General features: G+C 36.2%; 1 protein-coding gene across 1 annotated transcript in view; it reads left to right on the forward strand.

Annotated features, from left to right (window-relative positions):
- The window catches only part of MROH9 (maestro heat like repeat family member 9), a gene marked incomplete at both ends in the record, with an annotated part of 95758 nt that overhangs the window by 70911 nt on the left and 1783 nt on the right, over nt 1-23064 (forward strand). The window contains 8 exons of the mRNA XM_082654870.1: nt 6734-6871; nt 7465-7585; nt 10117-10254; nt 12352-12528; nt 14422-14574; nt 14676-14792; nt 15355-15457; nt 22924-22986. Of these exons, the coding sequence (XP_082510996.1) occupies nt 6734-6871; nt 7465-7585; nt 10117-10254; nt 12352-12528; nt 14422-14574; nt 14676-14792; nt 15355-15457; nt 22924-22986 (1010 nt within the window). The remainder of the gene's footprint in view (nt 1-6733; nt 6872-7464; nt 7586-10116; nt 10255-12351; nt 12529-14421; nt 14575-14675; nt 14793-15354; nt 15458-22923; nt 22987-23064) is intronic.

The following is a 23064-nucleotide window of genomic DNA, read 5'->3' on the forward strand; positions in this document are numbered from 1 at the left end:
AACGAATCATCCCAAATTGAGGAGGTGGTCTCTGACAGCAAGATTTATGATTTTTCCCCCTTTACCTCTTTTAGTGAGGGTGTATGTGTATGCTTCTGTGTAAGATTTTGTCTGTATAGCTTTGCTTCCAACATTTGTCCTAAGGTTCTATCTGTCCCTTCTTTTTTTTCTAAATAAGAATTTTTTAATTCAATAATTTTATTATACTTTATTTTATTTTTACTGTATCTTCTTTCTTTCTGTCTTTTTTCCTTCTTTCCCTCCTTCCTTCCTCCCTCCCTCCCTCCCTCCTTTCTTCCCTTCTTTCCTTCTTTGCTTCTTTCTTTCTTTCTTCCTTCCTTCCTTCCCTCCTTTCCTTCTTTCTTTCCTCATACTTCTACTAATTCCCTCTACTTTTTCTCCCTTTTATTCTGAGCCGTGTGGATGAAAAGTTCTTGGTGCTCCAGCCAGGAATCAGGGCTCTGCCTCTGAGGTAGGAGAGCCAACTTCAGGACACTGGTCAACAAGAGACCTCCCAGCTCCACATAATATCAAACGGCGAAAATCTCCCAGAGACCTCCATCTTAACACCAGCACCCAGCTTCACTCAACGACCAGCAAGCCACAGTGCTGGACAACCTATGCCAAACAACTAGCAAGACAGGAACACAACCCCACCCATTAGAAGAGAGGCTGCCTAAAATAATAATAAGGCCACAGACACCCCAAACACACCACCAGACGTGAACCTGCCCACTAGAGAGACAAGATCCAGCCTCATCCACCACAACACAGGCACTAGTCCCCTCCACCAGGAAACCTACACAACCCACTGAACCAACCTTAGCCACTGGGGACAGACATCAAAAACAGCAGGAACTACGAACCTGCAGCCTGCAAAAAGGAGACCCCAAACACAGTAAGATAAGCAAAATGAGAAGACAGAAAAACACACAGCAGATAAAGGAGAAAGATAAAAAATGCACCAGACCTAACAAATGAAGAGGAAATAGGCAGCTTATCTGAAAAAGAATTCAGAATAATGATAGTAAGGATGATCCGAAAACTTGGAGATAAAATGGACAATAGAATGGACAAAATGCAAGAATCAGTTAACAAGGACCTAGAAGAACTAAAGATGAAACAAGCAACGATGAACAACACAATAAATTAAATTAAAAGTACTCTAGATGGGATCAATAGCAGAATAACTGAGGCAGAAGAACGGATAAGTGACCTGGAAGATAAAATAGTGGAAATAACTACTGCAGAGCAGAATAAAGAAAAAAGAATGAAAAGAACTGAGGACAGTCTCAGAGACCTCTGGGACAACATTAAACGCACCAACATTCGAATTATAGGGGTTCCAGAAGAAGAAGAGAAAAAGAAAGGGACTGAAAAGATATTTGAAGAGATTATAGTTGAAAACTTCCCTAATATGGGAAAGGAAATAGTTAATCAAGTCCAGGAAGCATAGAGAGTCCAACGCAGGATAAATCCAAGGAGAAACACGCCAAGACACATATTAATCAAACTATCAAAAATTAAATACAAAGAAAAAATATTAAAAGCAGCAAGGGAAAAACAACAAATAACACATAAGGGAATCCCCATAAGGTTAACAGCTGATCTCTCAGCAGAAACCCTACAAGCCAGAAGGGAGTGGCAGGACATACTGAAAGTGATGAAGGAGAAAAACCTGCAGCCAAGACTACTCTACCCAGCAAGGATCTCATTCAGATTTGATGGAGAAATTAAAACCTTTACAGACAAGCAAAAGCTGAGAGAGTTCAGCACCACCAAACCAGCTTTACAACAAATGCTAAAGGAACTTCTCTAGGCAAGAAACACAAGAGAAGGAAAAGACCTACAATAACGAACCCAAAACAATTTAGAAAATGGGAATAGGAACATACATATCGATAATTACCTTAAATGTAAATGGACTAAATGCTCCCACCAAAAGACACAGATTAGCTGAATGGATACAAAAACAAGACCCATATATATGCTGTCTACAAGAGACCCACTTCAGACCTAGAGACACATACAGACTGAAAGTAAGGGGATGGAAAAAGATATTCCATGCAAATGGAAACCAAAAGAAAGCTGGAGTAGCAATTCTCATATCAGACAAAATAGACTTTAAAATAAGGACTATTAAAAGAGACAAAGAAGGACACTACATAATGATCAAGGGATCGATCCAAGAAGAAGATATAACAATTGTAAATATTTATGCACCCAACATAGGAGCACCTCAATACATAAGGCAAATACTAACAGCCATAAAAGGGGAAATCGACAGTAACACATTCATAGTAGGAGACTTAAACACTCCACTTTCACCCATGGACAGATCATCCAAAATGAAAATAAATAAGGAAACACAAGCTTTAAATGATACATTAAACAAGATGGACTTAATTGATATTTATAGGACACTCCATCCAAAAACAACAGAATACACATTTTTCTCAAGTGCTCATAGAACATTCTCCAGGATAGATCATATCTTGGGTCACAAATCAAGCCTTGGTAAATTTAAGAAAATTGAAATTGTATCAAGTATCTTTTCTGACCACAATGCCACGAGACTAGATATCAATTACAGGAAAAGATCTGTAAAAAATACAAACACATGGAGGCTAAACAATACACTACTTAATAATGAAGTGATCACTGAAGAAATCAAAGAGGAAATCAAAAAATACCTAGAAACAAATGACAATGGAGACACAATGACCCAAAACTTGTGGGATGCAGCAAAAGCAGTTCTAAGGGGGAAGTTTATAGCAATACAAGCCCACCTTAAGAAGCAGGAAACATCTAGAATAAACAACCTAACCTTGCACCTCAAGCAATTAGAGAAAGAAGAACAAAAAAACCCCAAAGCTAGCAGAAGGAAAGAAATCATAAAGATCAGATCAGAAATAAATGAAAAAGAAATAAAGGAAACAATAGCAAAGATCAATAAAACTAAAAGCTGGTTCTTTGAGAAGATAAACAAAATAGATAAACCACTAGCCAGACTCATCAAGAAAAAAAGGGAGAAGACTCAAATCAATAGAATTAGAAATGAAAAAGGAGAGGTAACAACTGACACTGCAGAAATAAAAGAGATCATGAGAGATTACTACAAGCAACTCTATGCCAATAAAATGGACAATCTGGAAGAAATGGACAAATTCTTAGAAATGCACAACTTGCCAAGACTGAATCAGGAAGAAATAGAAAATATGAACAGACCAATCACAAGCACTGAAATTGAAACTGTGATTAAAAATCTTCCAACAAACAAAAGCCCAGGACCAGATGGCTTCACAGGCGAATTCTATCAAACATTTAGAGAAGAGCTAACACCTATCCTTCTCAAACTCTTCCAAAATATAGCAGAGGGAGGAACACTCCCAAACTCCTTCTATGAGGCCACCATCACCTTGATACCAAAACCAGACAAGGATGTCACAAAGAAAGAAAACTACAGGCCAATATCACTGATGAACATAGATGCAAAAATCCTCAACAAAATACTAGCAAACAGAATCCAACAGCACATTAAAAGGATCATACACCATGATCAAGTGGGGTTTATTCCAGGAATGCAAGGATTCTTCAATATACGCAAATCTATCAATGTGATAAACCATATTAACAAATTGAAGAAGAAAAACCATATGATCATCTCAATAGATGCAGAGAAAGCTTTTGACAAAATTCAACACCCATTTATGATAAAAACCCTGCAGAAAGTAGGCATAGAGGGAACTTTCCTCAACATAATAAAGGCCATATATGACAAGCCCACAGCAAACATCATCCTCAATGGTGAAAAACTGAAAGCATTTCCACTAAGATCAGGAACAAGACAAGGTTGCCCACTCTCACCACTCTTATTCAACATAGTTTTGGAAGTTTTAGCCACAGCAATCAGAGAAGAAAAGGAAATAAAAGGAATCCAAATCGGAAAAGAAGAAGTAAAGCTGTCACTGTTTGCAGATGACATGATCCTATACATAGAGAATCCTAAAGATGCTACCAGAAAACTACTAGAGCTAATCAATGAATTTGGTAAAGTGGCAGGATACAAAATTAATGCACAGAAATCTCTGGCATTCCTATATACTAATGATGAAAAATCTGAAAGTGAAATCAAGAAAACACTCCCATTTACCATTGCAACAAAAAGAATAAAATATCTAGGAATAAACCTACCTAAGGAGACAAAAGACCTGTATGCAGATAATTATAAGACACTGATGAAAGAAATTAAAGATGATACAAATAGATGGAGAGATATACCATGTTCTTGGATTGGAAGAATCAACATTGTGAAAATGACTCTACTACCCAAAGCAATCTATAGATTCAATGCAATCCCTATCAAACTACCACTGGCATTTTTCACAGAACTAGAACAAAAAATTTCACAATTTGTATGGAAACACAAAAGACCCCGAATAGCCAAAGCAATCTTGAGAAGGAAAGAAGGAACTGGAGGAATCAGGCTCCCTGACTTCAGACTATACTACAAAGCTACAGTTATCAAGACAGTATGGTACTGGCACAAAAACAGAAAGATAGATCAATGGAACAGGATAGAAAGCCCAGAGATAAACCCATGCACATATGGACACCTTATCTTTGATAAAGGTGGCAGGAATGTACAGTGGCGAAAGGACAGCCTCTTCAATAAGTGGTGCTGGGAAAACTGGACAGGTACATGTAAAAGTATGAGATTAGATCACTCCCTAACACCATACACAAAAATAAGCTCAAAATGGATTAAAGACCTAAATGTAAGGCCAGAAACTACCAAACTCTTAGAGGAAAACATAGGCAGAACACTCTATGACATAAATCACAGCAAGATCCTTTCTGACCCACCTCCTAGAGTAATGGAAATAAAAACAAAAATAAACAAATGGGACCTAATGAAACTTCAAAGCTTTTGCACAGCAAAGGAAACCATAAACAAGACCAAAAGACAACCCTCAGAATGGGAGAAAATATTTGCAAATGAAGTAACCGACAAAGGATTAATCTCCAAAATTTACAAGCAGCTCATGCAGCTCAATAACAAAAAAACAAACAACCCAATCCAAAAATGGGCAGAAGACCTAAATAGACAGTTCTTCAAAGAAGATATACAGACTGCCAACAAACACATGAAAGAATGCTCAACATCATTAATCATTAGAGAAATGCAAATCAAAACTACAATGAGATATCATCTCACACCAGTCAGAATGGCCATCATCAAAAAATCTAGAAACAATAAATGCTGGAGAGGGTGTGGAGAAAAGGGAACACTCTTGCACTGCTGGTGGGAATGTGAATTGGTTCAGCCACTATGGAGAACAGTATGGAGGTTCCTTAAAAAGCTACAAATAGAACTACCATATGACCCAGCAATCCCACTACTGGGCATATACCCTGAGAAAACCATAATTCAAAAACAGTCATGTACCAAAATGTTCATTGCAGCTCTATTTACAATAGCCCGGAGATGGAAACAACCTAAGTGCCCATCATCGGATGAATGGATAAAGAAGATGTGGCACATATATACAATGGAATATTACTCAGCCATAAAAAGAAACGAAATTGAGCTATTTGTAATGAGGTGGATAGACCTAGAGTCTGTCATACAGAGTGAAGTAAGTCAGAAAGAAAAAGACAAATACCGTATGCTAACACATATATATGGAATTTAAGAAAAAAAAAATGTCATGAAGAACCTAGGGGTAAGGCAGGAATAAAGACGCAGACCTCCTAGAGAACGGACTTGAGGTTATGGGGAGGGGGAAGGGTGAGCTGTGACAGGGCGAGAGAGAGTCATGGACATATACACACTAACAAACGTAGTAAGGTAGATAGCTAGTTGGAAGCAGCCACATGGCACAGGGATATTGGCTTGGTGCTTTGTGACAGCCTGGAGGGGTGGGATAGGGAGGGTGGGAGGGAGGGAGACGCAAGAGGGAAGAGATATGGGAACATATGTGTATGTATAACTGATTCACTTTGTTATAAAGCAGAAACTAACACACCATTGTAAAGCAATTATACCCCAATAAAGATGTTAAAAAAATAATAATAATAATGTGCACAAATGTGCTTTGTGAACTGTAAATTTATTTTGCGGTTGGTGATGTGATGTATGGGCTTATGATAGCATGCAGTCATTCTGTCCACATAAGGTAAGGTTCAGCTCTTCTCTTTTGCCCAAGAGATTACAGTAAGCTTCCCTGCTCTCCAGGGAAATCAGGACCCAACTTTCTGCTATTTGCCCTCATCTGGTGTGGACTTCTAAGTCAGGCAGGACTCTAAAACACAATCCCATTAAGATATTTAATCCACTCTCTGTCTTTCAAGCAGACAGACACCAAATCATCCCAAGTAGATAAGAATGTATTCTATTTATTTAAAGCATTCAAAGAAGACAATCAACAGGCACCTTTAGCATGTCTTCACATCACTTAACATCTTTTGCTAACAAGCTTTTAATAAACTAATAAGCTGCTCTATGATTAATCCTAGATTTTACATGCTACAATTTCAGTTTAACGCCACATCCCATGTCCTGTTAATCAGGGGAGATTAAGAGCATTTAATGGTCTTTTCCTTTGAAACACCCCCCTTTCCCAAAACTGGCATCCTGCCCAACATAGAATGAAAAGGCAAATAATCACTTGTATCTAGTTATGTGAAGGCCACTTGCAGGTGATGACTCTCCTCTTCTTTGGGACCTTAGCTATGCTCGAGATGCACTGAGAGTTCTGCTGAATTGTTCTGGACTGCAACAAGTGGATATTGCTCTAAAGAGAAAGAATTGTTGGAACCAGTTTTCCCAAGCACTGTTTCACCATCATGGAGTCTACCTTGTTGCCAAGTAAGAACAGGGGCATTGAGAAATGTTCTCTGTCTCTTTCCCACCTGTTTCATCTTTCTTCGATTAAGCCACTGTGGGAACACAGTCAATAGCCACTCCAACTTCCAAATCTCTCCTAATGATCTGAATTGCCATTTGACTTCTACTTTTTCACTTATTTTGGGGGGTTTTACTTTTCCTTGCCTTGCTCTCTTACCTAGTGATGTAGACACCAAATTATTCTCCCTCCACAGAACAGATATGGAGAACTAGAGGTGAATCTGCTTTTTCCTTCCTCTGTTGTTAACTGATTCCTTCTCTGCAGGCATCAGACATGTGCTCCCACTTTAAAGAGGTCTGATAAAAACCTGTACCCAATGAGACAAATTTGGGAAAGTATAATAGAAGAGGACTTTTATCCACAGAGTCTGCGTAGAACTCATACTGAGCCCGCAGTTTACCTTGGATTAAGGAATATTCAAGAATATCTTTCTTTTTATCTGGTGATACAAAATATGAGGATAATGTTTCCCTCTTTTCTACCATTAGCATTTGCTGATGCAGAAAGTGTTTTCATCTTCTTTGCTAATTCAGTGCTTTATTCTTCTTTACAGAACTCTCAGTGACTATAACTTTCCACAGTTTCCAGACACCTTGCATTATCTCTATAAGCTCTCAGTGGAAGGTCCTAGAAGGCCAGAAGACAACGTCATCACAATAATATTCCTCACTGAAGTGAGTTTTATTACGAGACTGTGAACAACCAAGTTCTCATTCCCTTTCCTTATCCAAACTTAAATCAACTCTCTAATGTTTTGTCTCCCTCTCCGAATATTGATTCTTACCAAAAGTTAAGACAATAACAGATATCTGAAGCTGAGGGGCGTAAGGCGAAGATAGATTTATGAGAGGGTTGTCCCTTTAGACTGTTTCAGGAGTTGGCCTTTGTAGTTTCCTAGGGGGTGCGGATTTGCACAAACTAAGTATTTTTGTAGTCCTAGTTCATATTTCTTTACAAGCTTCTCAAAGTATATAGGGATAATTAAGTTTACTAAAGGTGGTAGGTAACATCTAGTGTCTAAACGATACTTCAGACTGCCTAGGGGAAAAAAGGAATGGGCTAAATAACTGGGTAACATGAAGATATAGAACTATATTACTTTGTATATGAATATTACATCAAATATTGGAATGCCATACCAGAGTTAAGCAAATTGAGGCAGTACTTTTGCTTACAAAAGGCATGTAAAAAGTTCTATAAATTGAAATTATCTGAGTCAAATCTAATTTTCCATAAAAGTAATATATAATAAGGAAGTATTGATCTAAGGTACGATGCCAAATATTCCCAAAAGTTTTACATTTCAAACTTCATGTCAAAATAGTTAATAAACTATAAAAGGCATACCCATACAGTATACTATATACTTCGTTTTTTCTTCTTTTTTTTTTTGCGGTACGCGGGCCTCTCACTGTTGTGGCCTCTCCCGTTGTGGAGCACAGGCTCCGGACGCGCAGGCTCAGCGGCCATGGCTCACGGGCCCAGCCGCTCCGCGGCATGTGGGATCCTCCCGGACCGGGGCACGAACCCGCGTCCCCTGCATCGGCAGGCGGACTCCCAACCCCTGCGCCACCAGGGAAGCCCTACTATATACTTCTAAAGCTTTCACAAGGATACATGAATTAGTTTAACTTAACATTGCAGTAGCAAATCAGTATTTTTCTAACTTGCTTAATCCATTTGAACCTCTCATTATTTTATTATGTGACTCATTATTTTTATTGTACTACCCTTTAAGTATGTACAAACACCAAACAGGTCTAAACATGAGATACAAAATCCCTTCCATAAAATGCTACATTTAAAAGAAATTTACAAACTACATAAGATTTATGTAAGCATCATTAATATACCTAGATGGAAACCTAGTTGCCTCTCTCATCATGAATGTAATGCTTCCTGCTACTGGAGATTGGCATGCCTGTCTTTCCAGGAACTCAGCAATGACCACACTCTCTCACCACTTTTCTCTGTTTAGAAATTCTGGGCAATCGTCAACTTTCCAGTTCAACTGTGAGGTCCCTTGGCCTTTTGTTGTTCTGAACACACAATCTATGCATTTTACCTTATTTTGGTCTTATCAGCCAGTGATACCTAAGATAGTATTACCAATGCCTATGCCATTTATTTATATATATTTGTTATTTCTAGTTTTCTACTGATATAAATAGCAATCAAGTTCTACTGATATAAATAGTAATCAAGTTTACATCTTTGTGCCTAAATCTTCTTTCTTTTGGTATTTTCGATTATTTTCTTATAATAGATTCCAAGAATCTGAAATAATAACCAAAGGGTATAAACATTCTCAAGGCTAAGGATTTTTAATGCCAAACCGCTATCTGGAAAGCAGTGCCAATCAGAGCTCCCCACACAGCTCGTGGGTCTGCTTACCCCACGGCACTCTCACCACCATAAACAAGCTTTCCAATGTGTGAGGCAGATGTGATGTTCTGTGGGGTGATTTGATTTGTACTTATTGTTTAAAGAGAGTTTGAACATTTTTAAAATATTATTTATAAATTAAAGTTCCATATTATGAACAACCTGATCTTTCCTTTACCTATTTAACTATTATGATCTTAGTGTCTTTCTCTGTGAATTGTATGCTTCTCTCTCTCTCTCTCTCTCTCTCACACACACTCACACACACACACACACACACATACACACATATACACACCCCACAGATTTGTGAAAGATCAAGTAATACATGAACACTGTGCTTTGTACATCCTTAGTGAGATAAATTGCAAGGACAAAAAAAATCTGTAAAGAAATATTTATTTTTCCTCAGGAGGTTTATTGATGTTATATGTGTTGATATCATAATTTTAAGACTAGTATATGCATTATATGGTAGAAAACGAATAAGTAAACATATTAATGCTATTAGGCACCAAGGTTTTCCAGGTAAGAGAAAGATGAGGCAACATAAAAGTGTAAAAAGTTAACGTAAACTCTGTTATTCCACATGTGAAAATTTCTTTCATCATATATATAAAACAAAGCATGTATTTCCTATTCCATCTGCTACTTCTCCTTCCCTCTATGGGCACAGAAATATATGTAAAAATATGTGTAAGTATTTAGAGTTTTAGTGTGATTTGTGTTTGTTTTACTGAAAATGTCTTGATTTTTATGACTGAAGCAAGAACAATGCCTGGCCATTACTCTGCCTATGAACTTAATTGTTTTCTTTTAGCTCCTCAATAATTTCTTCAAGGACCCATTCCCAGAAGAATTTTTGGTTCTCTTCAGAAACTGGGTCAATGACTCTGATCCTGCAGTTAGCAAACTGAGCCTTCAGAAGATTGCCAGCATGGCACCGGTTATCAACGAGGTATGTGTGTGTGTGATCTGTGTCTGCCAGCACCATCGAACTCATAATCTGAGATTTGGTAGAACTCAGTATCCTTACTGACAAAACATTGATTATTTTTTAGTTTATACATCACTAACACAATATCAAAGCTGAGTGTTTTATCAATAAGGAAACTGGGTTGAATGGAAAGGATGCGTTAAGTCAATTTATTGGCTTTATCACCTTATTTATATTTTTCCCAGAAAATCGCTCATTACACTCAGAATTTATCAGCATTGCTCTACATGAACACTCTTGTTACACTCTAAACCACACATACGTTATTTTCCACTCCAACATACACACATGCATACACATTAATTTCCTGTCTCAGAGCACTCGCTCAAGCTTTTTCTTCCTTTATACCACTTTCCTCCTTCACCCATTCACATTTTTCTTATTTTCCAATGATCAGCTCAAGTCGAACTTCACTGGATATTCTGGTCTCTAGCAGCCTCAACCCTTTCAGGGCCACACCAACTATAAGCACTTGCTTATATAGTATTTCATATTTATGGCTCTCTACCTATGACTCTTGAACCAACAGCATCAGAGTCTTTTGGAAATTTGTTAAAAATGCACACTGTCGGACTTCCCTGGTGGCGCAGTGGTTGAGAGTCCACCTGCTGATGCAGGGGGCACGGGTTCGTGCCCCGGTATGGGAAGATCCCATATGCCGCGGAGCGGCTGGGCCTGTGAGCCATGGCCGCTGAGCCTGTGCGTCTGGAGCCTGTGCTCCGCAACGGGAGAGGCCACAACAGTGGGAGGCCCACGTACCACAAAAAAAAAAAAAAAAAGCACACTGTCAGGCCCTATCACAGGCCTATGGAATCAGAAATCCTGGGGGTTGTGCCCACCAATCTATGTTTTCAAAAGTCCTCCAGGTAATTCTAATGCAGGTTGAACTTGAGAACTACTGCCCTGTATCATTTCCCACTAAGTCATGTGAATACTTCTTGCCTTCCAGGAAGAGTGTGTCAATGCATACACCTATGTGTTGTAATTCTTTTGTAAATTTCAAAGTAGACTGCACAACGCTGAGACTGTAGATATTCCATAAATTATTACTGATTTAATAATAAATTTAATAATAAATCCTAGTATATCCATTAAGCATAGTCTCTGAAAGCTTAAAGCCTGTCAGTGGGCACTCATTTTGCATTTAGAACGAAATGAGCCATAGTTTATTTGCTTTAGGTAAATCATACAAGTCAATAGGATGTATTGTGAACAGAAAGTTATTTATTGCCTTGTCTAGTCCTCTTACCAATGCGATTAACAACGTAACAAAGTTGTCTAGGAAAGTGGGAGAGAAACAGTGGAGAGGGATCTGTTTTGAGGTTTCACGTACTATCTATTGGTAAAGACTCCAGCCAGACACAAGTGTCCTCTGGCTGTTATTTTGGCAAATATTATTTATTTCTTTTACTTCCTTTCTTTCCAGCCTTTCTTTCACTCCTTTTGTGTCTCCTTTTCATGCTTTAATTGCCTGATATTCTGCTTGTCTCTGATCTGCAATTGATGCCCATGACCTAGCTCAGCAGCTCAGTGGCTCTCATGTCCAAACAGGTCATTGTCACCTAGTTTCGAGGTTATACTGCCAGTGGTGTGTTGGTAAATGTTTAAACAAGCAGCTCTGTGAAAATAAGACCAATTTCTCTGGTGTAAAAACTCCCACTATGGATGATTTCAATCTATCAAAGGGACATCAGTAGACATGGATTTGGGAGGAGATGCACAGTAGTGCATCATTATTTAATATCCCCACCATACAGATACACTACATGTAAATAACCTCAAAGGCATAAAAGAGCAAAATGTAGCAAAAGAACGGGAAGTGATGAGTCTTCAGTATTTATTACCATTGTTTTTATTTCTAAATTTATAAAATTTAATTTTTAATAGTGACTTTTAATGATCAGCTTGCAAAATTTTTGACAATTTGGCAATTGACTCTTGTAAGCTAGCTCCAGCACATCACTGCATACTGCCCAAACTCAGAGGTGTGTGTACCAAAGCTACCTCAAGTCTCCTTCTAGTTCTTAAATCCCACCATTTTCTTCCTTTTACATATAGATAGAAAATGTCTGCAGCTTATTAATAGCCATCCTGGATGCCTTCCTTTCCCAAGACAAGACTGTTGTAATTCGGGCCTTGATGACCCTTCGAAGACTTTTAGGCAAACTGGACAAGGTGACCTACTCCTCCCTGTGTACCAGAATTGCTTGCAGCTACTGTTCTCTGATGGATCATGTGAGTTACATAGATATATGAGATCATTAGGTTTTATCATTAAGCTGAAGCCCCAGGTAAGGCAATGCTATTACATCCCAGAATAAGTCAACAAAAGGCAGTCATTTTGTGCAGAGCTACCTTTTTTTTTCCAGAGATAATAATATTAATCAAGTAAGCTCTATGTTTGTTTGTTTTTAAACTACACTATGAGAACCTGGAAAAGTCTGCCCATAGGAAAAGAGAATCAAAATGTAGCCTCTGTTCTTAGATGAAAGAGGAATTATAGTTTAGTGGCTGTGTTTGTTAACCCTGAATCTGGACTTCCTAGGTTCAAATCCCTGTGCTGCCACTGACTAGCTGTGAAATCTTGAGCAGGTGGTTCAGTCTCTTAGTGCATCATCTGTAAAAGAGAGTGAATAGCAGGCATATTATGGGTATTAGAGTTGACATGTGTAATGCCCCAAATGAATATGGTATTTTCATAGAAAACTTTAATTAGAAAGTATTTCATCAGAAAGTTGTACATTTTGAAAATTCTCATTTTTTATGGTAAACGTGTTCCAGAAAAGTTGGATGACAGTAATATAGTATTTTAATAAACAAGAACATTTTGGTATGCTATGGGAAATCTATTTGTTTTTAAAGATTCCTTTGATGAGTGTTTGTGAACCAGAGAATTATTTCATAGTAAATTATCTTGCCAAAATGTGTAACTTCTTAGTTCTGCAGATTTCATTGAAGAAAGGCCCAATATTATTAAACTATAGAAAAAGGAAACAGTGGCAGAAAATATTTTCATAAGGACATAATGATAAGAATAGTAATAATAATAGTGGCTAAAATGTATTGAGCGTTTACTATGTACCAGGCACTATTTTAAGGGATTTACATGGACAATTTCACATAATCCTCTAACAAACTCTATTGCTATTATCCAGTTTACATATAAGGAAACTGAGGAAAACTGAAATGAATATTTGGCCAAGTTCACACGGCTAATAAGTAGTTGGCATGCCCATGTAAAGAATTATTTTCAAAATGGAATCATAAACTTTTTTTAAAAACTGAAGGTGATATTATATTTTAAAAAATTAACCTCTTCCTCTGACTTGAAATTTTTCCTTCTAGAATCTTTATAATCCAATCACCTTCCTATTTGGCATAAGTAAGCCCTTGGAAACCTAGTACTATGCCATTATGCAAAGAACTTGCATTGGTATTCACTGGCAATTCTGCAAAGTCCTCCAGCATTTGAAGACATCATGGTCACATTACCCTAAGTATTATAGAAATCATCTCCAAGTTATATAGATTTTTACATGTTATAATTTTAGGATGTTATTAAATACTATCTTCCTAAATTTAAGAAACTCACTTTTCACAGGGGATTTTCTTTAAGGTAATCTGAATTTTGGTAAGCAAGTCTTATTTTAAAATCAAAAGACAAGCTTAGACCCAAAGTGAATCTTCTTAGACCCTTAGACTTCTTAGACCCAAACTGAATCTTTTCTAAAAATAAATGATAATAATTATATATATACGGGCTTCCCTGGTGGCGCAGTGGTTGAGAGTCCGCCTGCCAATGCAGGGGACAAGGGTTCATGCCCTGGTCCGGGAAGATCCCACATGCCGCGGAGCAGCTGGGCCCGTGAGCCATGGCCGCTGGGTCTGTGCATCCGGAGCCTGTGCTCTGCAACAGGAGAGGCCACAGCAGTGAGAGGCCCGCGTACCGCAAAAAAAAAAAAAAAAAAAATTATATATATACATATAGACACATCATATATAGTATATATACGTATAAATATATATACTATATAGTGTATATAAGTATACATAGTATATATAGTATATAGTGTGTGTGCATATATATAAATATCCTCAAATGAGGTCTTTTCTGTGTGCATATTTCAGAGTAATGGAGGCATTCGGAGTATGGCCATTCGACACTTTGGTGAGTTACTCAGGGACATGAGTCAGTACACATGGATGCTGAATGATGTGGTTTTCGGAGGCTTGGTGCCTCTGATTCTGTTTCTGGAAGATACAGAGGCAAGAGTAGTTAAAGTAAGTCCTGTGATTTTGTTTTTCTTAGTTTTGCTGAGAATCGCAGTGCTTTATGTAACACCAGATGAATAGATTTTTACTGACCTTTTTCTACTTCACAGGCATGTAAATATACATTAGAAATCTGTGCCTCAGAATTAAAATGGGCAACATCATATTTGCTCAAGGATGAACATTACAGTTTTGAGCTGGTAGTGCTCAACATCTGTAACAATCTTGTAAGTGATCCCTCAGGGTTTACTACCACAAGAGTTATAGGAGGAACTTTAAAGGATATCCAAAGTGATGAAAAGCATGATGAGCAAGGAATATAAAGAAAAGATAAATGAACAATTATAGCTAGAACTTGAGACAAGAGAAAATTAAAAATTTCCACTCTCTTTTCCTCAACATTTTCCATCTATCGTTTCTTCCTCCAACCTACCTACTTTGAGCAGTGTAAAGGTAGCAACATTTCAGATCACCAAAAGAAAAGCTGGAATTTCTTTTCCATGGCTGAATGAGCTGGTTCTCTGAAAACCAGCATAAACTGCAACGATAGACAAATGGGGATGGAAGGATGTTAAGCAAAAGTTGGAAACCCAAACTTTGGATATCATGTAATAAGCTGAATAATACCTGCAAGCAAAAGAATAACGTTCATACGCAGAAACCCCCGAGTTTTAAACTGGCCCTGATTTGGTATAAGCAACCAAGTTCTTTTCCCTGAAAGCCTCTCTGGAGAGAGCAAATGTGCTCTTTCAATAAGTGAGAGAATTTTTTTTCCTTTTTTATTCTCAGCTTATTTCTCATCAGAAATATGTTATAGATTTGATAGCTGATACCTTAGGATTCCTGAGGAGTTCCAGAACATATCTGAGAAGAGGATCAGTTATTTTAATAGGTAAGTAAAATTCAATTCTAATTTCCTAATTTGTCTTAAAAGGTAAAGAATGGGGTAAGCAGCTAGAAATTTTCCTTGAAAAAATTATAAATTTTCTTTCTTTATGATAGACAGTACTTTTCATGGTGATATCTAAGATGAACAGAAGTTAAAATATATCATGAGTATAGAGTTCTACTTTGTAATACACAGTGGGTATAGCGGTGTGATTAAATTATCATACAAAGTACATTCAACAGGATGAATTTCAAAATTTTAGATGGTGGCAAACCACTACAGTTTTCCTTCACTGCTTAAAAATCACCCCCCAAAGAATAAGAATAATGTATTTTTTAAATGCCATCTTCAACAAAACATGAACATCTATAACCACAGACTACAACAGATGAGGAAGAGCTACCAAATCCAATAAAGTTTGAAGAAGAAAATGTAAAGTTGTGGGAGTGCAGGAAGATTCTAAAAGAAAACAACTATAATTTTTGACCTTGGACAAACCTGACCAATCATTTTTTTCCGCCTAGATTCTCGCCATGAAGATCAAAACTAATAATCCTTTATTTGGAATGATAGGAACTGAATTCCCAACTTGGTCGTGGGATCTTCCCTTGACCCCATTTGGCATCCTCGAATAGCTGGGGCCCCAAGGAATGAGGAAATACTTAGTCACATTATTCTTGTACAGAAAAGTCTGTCATTAGTCAGGGTAGAAGACAAGTTGTATTATGATCAGCACTACAGTTCATGATCTGTGTTGATCAGAGTGGAGTAGAGGAACACACACACACAGAGAACCCTGTATTATAAGAACTTTATTTCAAACCATAAAGAATTCATGCTATTCTGAATTCTACACTGGAAATTTCCACAAACTTCCCACAAAGAAGAAAATCAAATTTTAGAAAATGTTTCTACAGAGTAGTTGAAAATCATGGTAAATATATTCATGAATCCAAAACTTTTTAAAATAAAAATCTAATGATATAAGCACACAGGGAATATATAATGGGATATCGGGAACACATGAAGAGTAAGCTTTGCATTTCTCTAATAATTAGTGATGTTGAGCATCTTTTCATGTGCTTTGTGCTTTTTGGCCATCTGTATGTCTTCTTTGGTGAAATGTCTATTTAGATCTTCTGCCCATTTTTTGATTGGGTTGTTTGTTTTTTTGATATTGAGCTTCATGAGCTGTTTGTATATTTTGGAGATTAATCCCTTGTTGGTTGCTTCCTCTGCAAATATTTTCTAGCATTCTGAGGGTTGTCTTTTTGCTTTGTTTATGGTTTCCTTTGCTGTGGAAAAGCTTTTAAGTTTAATTAGACCCCATTTGTTTATTTTTGTTTTATTTTCATTACTCTAGGAGGAGATTTGCTGTATACCTAAAACTAACACAACACTGTAAATCAACTATGCTCCAATAAAATTTTTTTTAAAAAATAGACAATGGAAGGAGAACATCAGGAGAGCCAGATACTAAAGTTATTTGACATAGATGTGAAATATATGTTTTAAAAACTGATTAATATGTTCAAGAAAATATATGGCAAAATAGAGAATTTCAAAAAGTAAAAGAAGCTTTCAAAGCATGATGGAAAGTGTAAGAAAAAATATATAACCATTGCAAAAAACTTCATTGCAGCCAATGGAAGAGCAAATATATATTGTTGATAACCCAGTAAGGAACAAGGAGGAAAGGGTTGAAAAATGTTAGCAAAATAAAATATAAACCAACAAGAAACAGTTTGAAAAATTAGGGAGCAGTGATAGATATAGAAGATAGATGAAAGAAATGCAAATATGCATAGATAATATCCATGAAGAAAAATGAACAATTAGACAGAAAAAAGTATTCAAAGATAGAATTTAAGAACTAAAAAAAATTTGATTAAATATACTGATGGTAAAAATTGTTCAAGAAATGTTTTATACAGAATGAAACATTAAGACATTTCCTAACAAAGTTATGGAACTTCAGAGTTAAAGAATTCATCGTGCCGTTGAGCAAAAAAAAAGTCACCTATACGTTACAAAATAAATAAATGTGGCATTAGATTTCTCCACTTCAGTATTCAACTCTAAAATGTAGTAGAATAGAGCCTATAAATCCTAAGTAGAAAAAAATTATGACTGAAGAATTTTATACTTATCAAAATTATATCCAACTATAAAAATAATAAGAAAACATTTCTAAAACATAAAAACTCAGCATAAGTTCATTACCATGAATCCTTCTTGAAGAAATCATTGATGGATGGAATTCAGCCAACTAAAGAAGGAATGGATAAACTATCACATAAGGACATACAGTATCTACTTAACTGTAGGACTTCCAGCTCCCAATCCATTCTTCACTATGTTTTACATTTCTCTATGCCTCAAAAACTGACCTCTATGGTCTACATCTCCCAATCTCCCTTGCCAGCTTGCTTTCAGGTTGGTATAGCATTTAATGTCCATTAATGCATTTAATGTTACAGGAGTATGCTTAATATTCAGTAATAATTGTAACAGTGTTAGTCACAAATTATCCCATCTAGAAACCCCAGAGCCCCTACTGAGAAATACTGATCAATAAGTTCAATCCAGTTATAATAAAAAATACCAACAGATAATTTTATAGATCTTGACAAGTTGATTCTAAATGTATGTGGAAGAGCAAAAGACCAACATAAGAAGATATAACTAACAAATTTTAGACAATCCGTTACTCACTCAAGGAAAGACAAGAACTGTGAAACTGTAATAGAAAGCCTAGAAACAGATCCACACATATACAAACACCTAATATAAAAGATCAGAACTGGTAGTATATATCAGATCAGAAATGATGGGCTGTCTAATAAAAGGTGCTAGGACAATGGGAATACACACACACACACACACACACACACACACACAAATTCCTACCTGACACCCTACACAAAAATCAATTCTAGGTGTATGAAGTCATGTATTGAATAGATGGAAGGAAGGAAGATCTAAAAAGAAACTTTAAAATGTATGCAGTATTTCTATGAAGAAAACCTGCAAACATTACTGAAAGACACAAAAAAATTTTAAATAAATTGAAAGGTATAAACCATATTTTAGGAAAGAATCAAAATTGTAAATGTGCCAGTCCTTTCCTAAATTAATCTATACATGGAATAAGATGCCCGTTGAAATATCAATAGGGCTTTTTTTTTTCAAAATTGACATCCTAATTTTAAAATTAATATAGAAAAGTTACCATGCAAGAATATCCAGGAAGTTCTAACCAAAAAAGAATGAGAAAGGACTAACCTTATCAGATATTAATATAGCTACAGTAATTAAAATCACATGGAATGAATAGATAGACAAATGGAACAAAATACCATCTAGAAATAACTGCCAAAACATGCAATATTTTACAGTGAATCACTGGCTTTAAGTAATAGTGATGAAAATATGGAATATTCCTTAAATGGTTTGGGGACACATGGTGAGCCATCTGGAATTTTTAAAATTATTTTATTCCTATCCCACTCTTTACACTAAATAAATTCCAGATGGTCAAAGGCTCAAATGCTAAAAATAAAACCATAATAATAAATAAGATTAGATAAAATAGTGTAGAAGAATTTGCTTTATAATCATGGGGTAGGTAAGATCATTCTAAGTAAAAGTAAAAATCATAAAAGATTGACAAACTATGTAAAAACAAATATTTTTGCAAGGCAAAACCACTATAAACAAAGTCAAAAGCCAAACTGTAATAAAATATTTATGGCACTTATCACATATAAAGGGTGCATGAATTCTTACTGTCTAAAGAATCCTTACAAATCTGTAAGAAAAGCCAAACAACCCACTAGGAAAATGGACAAAGTACATGAAGAAAATTACTTGGCTCATATACATAAAATTTTCACAGCCTCATCCAAAAAGTGATGCAAATTGAATTGATAAAGTGCTTCCATCCATCAAACTGACGAAGAACAAAAATGATTATACTACATAGTTTTGTCCAGGTTGCAGGAAGTAGGCAAACACTTACATTACTGGTCAGAGTGTAAATTACTACAATCTCAGCAGTTTGGTAATTTCCATCCAAATGTGAAATGCATATTTTTTGACTTAATAATCTCTTCTCAAGAGAATTTATCCTCTGATATAGTCACATATGAGAAGTGATGTGTGCATGTAGATATTCATTGCATCATTGGCTTTATAATACCATCATCCTTAGCATGTGACTTGTATCCTTATTTGTGTTTTCTGATTACCCTCAGTATTTTCGCAGTGTAGATTTTCTTTTATAAATTTATAGATCAATTCTAAATGCAAAAAGGGTATTTGGGAGGCTGATAAACTGTGCAGAAATTTTAGCTGTCTCACAGAGCTGGAGGAATAAAACTTGGAGTGGACTGACAATGAGGAGGAACGCTGGTAAATACCCCCAAGTTTTCAGCTGGGATCCCTGATGTCTCTACCCTAAGAGTGAGAGTAAACTAAAAATAGGCCAGCTCTTAAAATTACTGAACCTTTGAATATCTAACTCCCTGGTTGGATTAAGGGGATATACCTCTAGCCTAACTGCCTGCCAAAAAAGCAAAAATAAATCCTCTCTGGGAGAAGATAAATTGCCCAGAGCCTAAAAGTATCTACACAAAATTGTATACACAATAGCTGAGATTTAATAAAAAATAACCAGAGGTTTAGATTTTTTTTAATTACAAGGAAAAAAAATAGAAACAATCTAGTATATGCAATTATTGAAATTTATCAGATAGGAACTTTAAAATAAATATGATTAGTATGTTCAAAAGATTAAATAATGAGATGGAATGCAGAACTCAATGGGTAAAATTAGCAGCAGACTAGAAAGAACTGAAAAGAGATAAAGAGAATTAGAAATGTCAAAATAAAATATTCAGCCTCAAGATCAAAGCTCAAAGAGTTAAAAATGGAAAATATGAACAGAGCATAATAATATGAGATATGGTTACAAGGTCTAACATATGCATTCCATAAGGATAGTGGGGAAAGAATGAGACAAAATAAATAGTTGAAGAGATAATGACCAAAAATTTTCCAAAACTAAAATAAGGTAATAACAAGAAATAAAATGTATAAGTCTGGAAAAAAGAAAATAGAACTTCCAAAATTTGCAGATAAATAATTGAGTATTTAGAACACTGGAAAGAATTCAGAAAAATTATTGGAATTAAATAAATTTAGCAAGTTTTCTATATACAATATCAATATACAAAGATCAATTGGGTTTCTACACACTATCAATAAACAACTAGAAAATCGATTTTTTGATGCCTAATGCATTGTACCAAAATTCATCAAATACCTCAAAATAAAACTAAGGAAAGATGTACAAGACTGATACACAAAAAAACTAGAAAATGTTGAGAAGTGTTTAAGAAGACTTAAATAGAGTGATATATCATGTTTATGGATTAAAGAATTAAGTATTGTAACAATGTCAACTCTCCCCAGACTGTTCAGTATATTCAATACAACCCCAAACAAAATTTCACCAGAGGTTTTGGGGTGTGTGTGTGTGTGTGTGTGTGTGTGTGTGTGTGTGTGTGTGTGTGTGTGTGTGTGTGTGTGTGTGTGTGTGTGTGTGTGTGAAATTTGAGAAGTTGATTCTAATTTTTACATGAAAATTTAAAGATTTGAGAATAGCCAAGATAATCTGAAGAAGAATCACAAAGTTGAAGAACTTATACTACTGGATATCAAGACCCATTTTACATTAAGGTACTATGGAAGTGGCACAATGTTAGAATGGAGTCAAGACACTGACCCCTGCAAAATTCACGATATAAATGACCCTGCAAAGCATTAGGGAAAGGACTTTGTTTTTTTTTCTCTTAATGGTGCTCGATTAATTTCATAGGTAAGTAATCTCAACCCCTATTTTATGCCATATAATTCCAGTTGGGCTTGCAATCCAAAAATGTGAAAAGGTAAAACAATAAAGTTTCCAGAAGTAAATATGGGAGAATATCTTTATGACCTTCAGACAGCAAAGATTCCCTATCAGGACTCCAAAATTCACTAACCATAAATTGGACTACATTAAAATTAGGGACTTCTGTTCATCAAAAAAAAAAACCAAAAAAACAATACAAATGGAAAAGTTTAGCCCTGGGGTAGGAGAAGATATTTGTAATGGGTGTAATATTCTAAGAGATTAGTATCCAGAATTTAAAATGCCTAAGAATAAATAATTTAAAAACACCTCAATATAAAAACAAGTGACTTACTTGAACAGACATTTCACTAAAGAAATATCCAGGGCTTCCCTGGTGGCTCAGTGGTTGAGAGTCCGCCTGCCAATGCAGGGGACACGGATTCGTGCCCCGGTCTGGGAATATCCCGCATGCCACGGAGCGGCTGGGCCCGTGAGCCATGGCCGCTGAGCCTGCACGTCCGGAGCCTGTGCTCCGCAATGGGAGAGGCCACAACAGTGAGAGGCCCACGTACTGCAAAAAAAAAAAAAGAAATATCCAAGTGGCCAATAAATATACAAAAATAATACCACCAAACCCATGAGACTGACTGAAAGGTAAAAGACTAACAATTTCAAGTGTTAGAGAGGATGTACAGCAATGGAAATGTAAGAGTGAAAATTGGTACAACCACCTTGGAAACTGTTCTGCAGTAATGATTAAAGGTGAACATAAGCACATCCATTAGCCAATAAGTCCACTCCTAGCTATATACCAAACAGCAATGCACACAAATCTACGCAAAAATTCATGTACAAGAATGCCCACAATAACATCATTATTCATAACAGCCCAAAATTGGAAACAACACATTGTCCATCATAAGCAGGATGGCTAAAAAGTGCTGCATTAATACGATGGAATATCATATAAAAGCATTCTGCAAATTCTTTCTGTAAAGAACCAGATAGTAAATATTTCAGGCTTTGAGTACCATATGGTCTCTGTCGCAACGATGCAACCCTGCTGTTGGAGGGTGAAAGCAGCCGTAGATAATCCATAAGCAAATGAGCCAATAAGCATGGCTGTGTTTCAAGAGAACTTTGCCAACCTCTGTCATGTAGCAATGGAAATGAATGACCTATTGCTATGTTTAAAAACATGGATGAATCATACAATATAACGTTGAGCAAAAGAATGTATTCTGAAAGGTGAAGGAGGAGGCTGCAAAGGGCATGAGGGAGTCTCCTAGGAAAATAGTAATATTCTATTTAATGACCTAGGTGGTAGCTAGACGTATTCACCATGTGGTCATTTATTGAGCTGTACAATTATGATTTCTGCACATTTATAAACACATGGATATCTCAATAAAGAATTTTATTAATAATTATTTGAAAGCACTAAAAGATGATTCAAGGATAATCTAGAGATGCTTTGCTTTGAAGAAAGCAATGAAGGTAGCCAGATAATATCAGATGATGCATTTTCATAACGTATTTTGGAGTAACTTTAATTTTACTTTGTGCATAGGGTACTTGGCAAAATTGGGTGGCCATTTACTGCTCAGAGATGAAATTCAAGTCATGCTTGAGGGTAAGTGTTGAAGTTATAATGAAATCTTTATGTATAGGCCTAAATAACTTCACTGTTTGTGATTCAGTTTATATCTGA

This window comes from Grampus griseus (genome assembly GCF_964374135.1).
Source record: "Grampus griseus genome assembly, chromosome: 1".
NCBI lineage: Eukaryota > Metazoa > Chordata > Mammalia > Artiodactyla > Delphinidae > Grampus > Grampus griseus.